This window comes from Nematolebias whitei, chromosome 4 (genome assembly GCF_014905685.2).
Source record: "Nematolebias whitei isolate Nwh7 chromosome 4, NemWhi1, whole genome shotgun sequence".
Classification (NCBI taxonomy): domain Eukaryota; kingdom Metazoa; phylum Chordata; class Actinopteri; order Cyprinodontiformes; family Rivulidae; genus Nematolebias; species Nematolebias whitei.
In genome coordinates this window covers 17,196,660-17,203,441 of record NC_056501.1, presented here as the reverse complement: position 1 = coordinate 17,203,441, position 6,782 = coordinate 17,196,660, and the positions used below count along the sequence as shown (strand labels likewise).

Sequence of the window (6,782 nt, the reverse complement as noted above, 5' to 3'; positions counted from 1 at the left end):
CATAGAAATTCTTTATGGCTCCAACTCTGGTAAGGAACTTTACACTTGTTGTTCTACGTACAGTATTTTTAGATGTTTATCTTCTGTCACTGCCAACAGCATGCTTTCTGCTTCTCATTACTACACTGAACTGAACTGTTGCACATCAAAATAAAACACGTCTTTCCCCTCCCCATTTTTCATGAGCTGAATTCAAAGATTAAAAGAATTTCTATGTACACAACCTTTTTCTCTCTAATATTCACAAATTTGTGTAAATGTGTGTTAGTGAGCACGTCTCCATTTGCTGAGAGGATCCATCCACATCACAGGTGTGCCTTAGGCCGACCACAATAAAAGGCCACTCTAAATTGTGCAGGTTTGTGCAACACATTTCCTTCATAGAGTGGATCAGGTTGTTGATTGTAGCCTGTGGGATGTGGGCCCACTCCTCTTCAATGGCTGTGTGAAGTCACTGGATATTGTCAGGAACAAAGCAGGTTCCGTCCTGGCCGTGGAACACTGGATCAACTCTTTATCCTCACTAGGGTCCTCGAGGGGTCGTGGGAGTTTGCCCATGCTACATGTGTTTTGTGGACTTGGAGAAGACTTTCGACTGTGTTCCTCGAGGTACACTGAGGGGGGTGCTCCGTGAGTATGGGATTAGGGGCCCGTTGCTACTGTTCAGTCCCTATACAAGTGATGCGAGAGTTTGGTTCACATTGCCAGTAGTAAGTCGGACCCCTTCAGGGTGGGAGTTGGACTCCGCCAGGGCTTCCCATTGTCACCGATTCTGTTCATAAGTTTTATGGACAGAATTTTTCATCGCAGCAGGGGGTGGAGGGAGTCCGGTTCGGTGGCCCCAGGATTCCATCTCTGCTCTTTGCAGATGATGTGGTCCTGTTGGCGTCGTCGTGATCTCCAGCTCTCACTGGAGCGGTTCGCAGCAGAGTGTGAAGCGGCTGGGATGAGAATCAGCACCTCCAAATCTGAGGCCATGGTCCTCAATCGGAAAAAGGTGGATTGATCTCTTCGGGTTGAGGGTGAGGTTCTGCCTCAAGTGGAGGTGTTCAAGTATCTCGGGGTTTTGTTCAGAAGTGAGGGAAGAATGGAGCGTGACATTGACTAACGGATTGGTGAAGTGTTTGCAGTATTGCAGACTCCATGCTGGTCCGTTGTGGTGAAGAAGGAGCTGAGTCGTAAGGCAAAGCTCTCTGTTTACCGGTCGGTCTACGTTCCTATCCTCACCTATGGTCATGAACTTTGTGTAGTGACAGTAAAAATGACATCGCGGATACAGGTGGTTGAAATGAGTTTCCTCCTGTTGGATTTCATATTTTTATACCTTTTTATATTTCCTATCAAGCATTCAAATGTCATGTTATACAAAGTGTGTGTGTGTGTCTTTCTTCCAGGGTTGCACTATATTTATAGAAAATGTGTACTAATTCTAACTATTTTACCTTTACATATAATCTTATATTAGCTAATGATATTTTACAAGTTCACATTTGATATATTACAAGCAATCAAATCATGCCAGATAGCAGACTGATTAACATAAATAAAGCTAGAACACATGTCTTTAATTTAGACTTAATATAGTTTGACTAAGTAAAATCCAACAATCTCTCTTTGGTGTAGCCCACCCCCTGAAGGACGTTAGTTTAAAAAGTTTATGGCACACTGAAATCGGTTTTGTTTTAGCTCTGTTTGTTTAACGTGATTATACCTTAGTGATACCAAATGATTTGAGTTAAAGTTGTTTATTTCTAGGAATAATTAATAACTATTAAATATTATCTAACTCATGTTTGCGTGTTCTTACTTGATCCCTTTTTATACTTTTGTTTTAGTTTAGTTGCTTTAGTTGGATTTTACTTAGTCAAACTATATTGTCTAAATTAAAGAAATGTGTTCTAGCTTTATTTATGTTAATCAGTCTGCTATCTGGCATGAATTGATTGCTTGTAATATATCAAATGTGAACTTGTAAAATTATCATTAGCTAATATAAGATTATATGCAAAGGTAAAATAGTTAGAATTAGTACACATTTTCTATAAATATAGTGCAACCCCGGAAGAAAGACACACACACACACTTTGTATAACATGACATTTGAATGCTTGATAGGAAATATAAAAAGGTATAAAAATATGAAATCCAACACTCCACAGGGTAGCTGGACTCTCCCTGAGAGATAGGGTGAGAAGTTCAGTTATCCGGGAGAGACTTGGAGTAGAACCACTACTCCTCCACATCGAGCGGAGCCAGTTGAGGTGGTTCGGGCATCTGGTGAGGAAGCTTCCTGGGCGCCTCCCCAGGGATGTGCTTTGGGTACACCCAGGACATGCTGGAGAGTCTCTCAGTTGGCCTGGGAACACCTTGGAATCCTCCCAGAAGAGCTGGAAGAGGAGGCTGCGGAAAGAGATGTCTGGGCCTCCCTGCTCAAGCTGCTGCCCCCGCGACCCGACTCCGGAACAAGCGGAAGATAATGAATGGATATTTGGAGTCAACTTGCTGTTTGTTAGCAAAATATCTCAGGAACCGTTGGAAGGATTTTTATAAAAACTCAGGAAATCATTGAATGTGCATATATAACTAAGTAACGTTTTGGGCCATTTAAATTAAAAATGGCTGCCACAATTATCTGACCATAGAAAACATAAATGGCTATAATTCAGTAAATGTAACAGATGTGCTAAAATTTATTTAGGTTGTAGCTAAAAGTTATTCATAACACATAAGTGCTGCTCACTGCACAGATTTTCCATTTTAAACCTTTAGCGTATCTGTTGGAGTCACCCTTGTTTGTCTGTTAGCAAAATATCGTATGAAGCGCTGGGTGGATTTTAAAGAAACTTTCAGAAAGTAATCCCTGAATATGATTACCTTTTGGAGTTAGTCAAAGTCAAGATGACTGCCATAGAATAGATAATAAAATTAAACATTTAAATATAGTTCAGTCAATCTTACAGATATTGAGCTAAAATATGCCATTGTAGTAGCAGAGAGTCATTCACAATGCATACTTTGAGCACATCTCACAAATTATTGTTTTTATTTTCACTTAAATGACATTGTCATTTATCTACTGTATATAAAAATAATCTGTCTAAAGCTCTGATATGAAAAGCAATATGCATTTCATCAGTGCATGCTAGGCCTCTCATTATTTACACTTTGAACATGTTTTGCTATTTCTAAGTAAAAGTCTTGGGCTTGTTTGCCCCATTTGCCTCCTCTGGTTAAATGTTGAGGAAACACAGTGGGTTGCAACATTAAACATCTTTCTGTCTGCATTTTTAATCCCAGTACGACGAGAAACCTGAGCCTGGGGACCTGATTGAGATCTTCCGCGGCACTTATCAGCACTGGGCTGTGTATGTAGGCGACGGCTTTGTTGTTCACTTGGCACCACCCTGTGAGTTACACAACAGACACACAACTGTACCCCAAATACCAAACCAGTCTGAAACAAAAAGCATCTCATGCCAGCTCACATGTTCAATCTACAAAAGACGTTTCAGGGAAAACAAGTATATTTGAAATCCTAAAATGATTCTTGGACAACACACATATTGACCCTCAAAGCAACTTAGGAGACCAAACGTGTACATTCTGCTTATTTGCTATTTTTGTTTTCAGTAAATCAGCCAGTTTAAAGGCTAATTTCATGAAACTTGGCCATGATTTGTTTAATATTATTTCTTATAAAATTGCATTTCCCCCTCTATTGCAATACTCTTTAATCTGAGGTCTGATTTGGTTCCATTCACTCCCAATATACAGTAACCACATATTTTTAATGTACTGTAATCCCGATTTGAGTCAAATGTACAGGTTTATTTTTTGATCGAGAGAGCTTCCTTACTTCAAATGGATACATGGTGTAACTTGTTTGTTTTGAATTATAGAAAAGTAGTTTGCATCTGTATGGCAGCTCATTTCTCCAGCAGACAGCACGAGGAAAAGCCTGACAGAGGAAGTGCTAGCTGCAATTCTGCAGTCTTCTAAAGAGAGTGAGCTGGATGAGGAAGACGTTACCTGCAGTGAAGATTCCTCCGAGGGCCGGGAGAGATCAGGGGAGGAACACCTGCTGGTCTCAGAGGAGCAAGTTGTTGGAAAGATTTGATGCAGTGGAAGTAAAAAAAAAAAAAAAAAAGAATGCATTACTTTTTTTATTAGACTTTTAAGAGAGGGACCAGTTTGGGCCTTAGGTTAAAAGGTGTAAGGTTTTTGAATAAACTATCATTGCTCTAAAAATAAAAATAAAAATGCATCAAAATCAATGTTATCCATTATTGATCTAATCAAGGCTGTAATAACCTCGTGCCAAATATTTCACTTTGCGACTCATTTTTGTAAAATCTTGCATATTTTGTATTTTTCCATAGGGAAAAAAATTACAGGTTTTTATGACAAAGGTATAAAAATGTAAAAAAAAAAAAAAGATATGGAAAACAAAAACTTCATAAAAAAGAATTCATATCTGAAGTTGATGAAAAGATTGGATGCAGTGGAAGTAAAAGCAAATTTATACCACACGTTTTTATTAGACTTTTATAAAAGGGACCGTTTTGAGCTCATAGTTGTTACGTGTAGTCATTTCAAAGGTTCCTTAACAAACCCTTCTCTGCGCCTCACGTTTTCTTGTTGCTGCTTGTGTTTTCTCAGCTGAGGTTGCAAGTGCAGGGTCCAGCAGTATCATGTCCGTCATAAGTGAAAAGGCCGTCGTCAGGAAAGATGAGCTGTGGGACGTGGTGGGAACCGACCGCTGGGTGATCAACAACCACCTGGACAAAAAGTATAAACCTCGCCCAGTCCATGTTATTGTGCAAAACGCCTGCACGGCCGTTGGCCAGGTGATGCCGTACTGCGTCCTCAGAGGGAACTGCGAGCACTTTGTCACCGAACTGCGCTACGGCCAGGCTGAATCCCGGCAGGTAGGCAACACAAAGCACAACAAAACAACCCGACAAAAGGACGATACAAATCTAAAATCGTGCATTTCATCTCCTGTCTCGGAGATTCATGACGTGTAATAATTTATGCATGAGACGTTTGCATCTAAAAAAAATGGAAAACATTGATAAAAATACAAATTGCTTCACTATAAAACAGTGTTTACTAAATTATGGATGTTCAGCTTTTACCATACAGGAATACAGCAAAAGAGGTTACGAAAACATTCAGTCATAATACAGTAAATATTACTAACTACTAGATACTGAGCAGAAAGACCTATTCAGGGTGGTGAAAACGTCCAAACGTATCTTCGGTCTGGAGCTCCCACTGCTATATTCCACCACAACAAGGAAAAAATATTTACACTGACCACTCATACCCTAGCCATCTAGACATCCATCCATCCATCCATCCATTCATCCATTATCTTTACCCACTTATTCCATTTTGGGTCACGGGGGTCGCCGGTGCCCATGTCCAGCAGTCACTGTGCGAGGGGCGGGGTACACCCTGGACGGGTCGCAAGTCCATCACAGGGACACATAGAGACAAACGAGACAACCATTCACTTCCTCACTCACACCTAGGGACAATTTAGAGTTACCAATCAACCTAACATGCATGTTTTTGGTCAATGGGAGGAAACCGGAGCACCCGGAGAAAACCCATGCACGCACGGAGAGAACATGCAAACTCCACCCAGAAAGGCCCCTGGACAGGGGTTTGAACCAAGGACCTGCTCGCTGAGAGGCAGCAGCTCTACCAGTTGCGCCACCATGCTGCCCACCATCTAGACTGTTCAGGACAATAAGACCTTGTACCAACAGACACAGAAATGGCTTCTTTCCCAGAAATCACTCTTCATTCCCATTCCAATTCCCACAATCCCCAGCAATACAATGGACTGTAAAGCACAGCCATCACCACCCACTGCAACATACTATGGCATATTGACCTTTATCTTTTAATATTGTCCTTCTACGTCACTGTATATAATCAGTAACCACACATTTAACCTCTGCTACTGTTTCAGACACATTTTTATTTTATTGCCTTAAGAATGCCTTTTATAAGTATACTGTCCATGTCAATCATGGACTTCTTCAAAAAAGCTGAAGCTTGAAGAAGTTTTTTGGATTAAAGATGAAACGTTTCAACAATAAGAATCCGTCCAGAAGATCTGACTTAACCTTGTTAGACCTCCGAAATATACATTGCAGTTTGTTTACCAGTTGGTCAGGATGCTCTTGACAGGGCAGCAGTAGAGGTTCATGGTTTTTCTTCAGAGTCCTCAGGAAAAAGAGGCGACGCTGGGCTTTCTTGATCAGGTTTGAGCAGTTGATCATCCAGGTGTGGTCCTCTGAGATGTGGGTCCCTGTGCAGCTGGTTTTATGCTCCACTGCTGCACTGAAGTCCACAAAGAGTTCTTTGGTCTTGTTGGTGTTGAGCAGCAGGCTGTCACACCACATTGAAGGCAAACTCGTTCTTGATGAGGCGAATCACTGCGGTATCTGCAAACTTAACTAGAAGCACTCGGAGCGTACACCTTTGCCAAGACCCTAGGGTCACTGTCTGCAGACAGACAAGAATCTTTAAACAAAATTCCTGGATCTTGGTGGCAATCGATCCAGATCAGCACCAAAATTTAATAATTTGTTCTTTGTGAGATCAACATTTCCTAAAAATGTCATGAAATTCAAAAACTTTTTGAGTAATCTTGGGCAGAACCAACACTACCATAAACATAAACCTCCTTGGTGGAGGTAATAATGATGTAGGAACAAGTCTGCAGTTGTGAGTAAAGGAACTGACTTATTACACATCCTTGTGGC

The 6,782-nt window shown here is 40.9% G+C and overlaps 1 protein-coding gene across 1 annotated transcript in view; it reads left to right on the top strand.

Annotated features, from left to right (window-relative positions):
- Nucleotides 1-14: 14 nt before the first annotated feature.
- The window catches only part of LOC119408945 (phospholipase A and acyltransferase 3), a 7,684-nt gene continuing 916 nt past the window's right edge, over nucleotides 15-6,782 (top strand). The window contains exons 1-3 of the mRNA XM_037675806.1: nucleotides 15-29; nucleotides 3,298-3,406; nucleotides 4,660-4,928. Coding sequence (XP_037531734.1) covers nucleotides 15-29; nucleotides 3,298-3,406; nucleotides 4,660-4,928 — 393 coding nt within the window. The remainder of the gene's footprint in view (nucleotides 30-3,297; nucleotides 3,407-4,659; nucleotides 4,929-6,782) is intronic.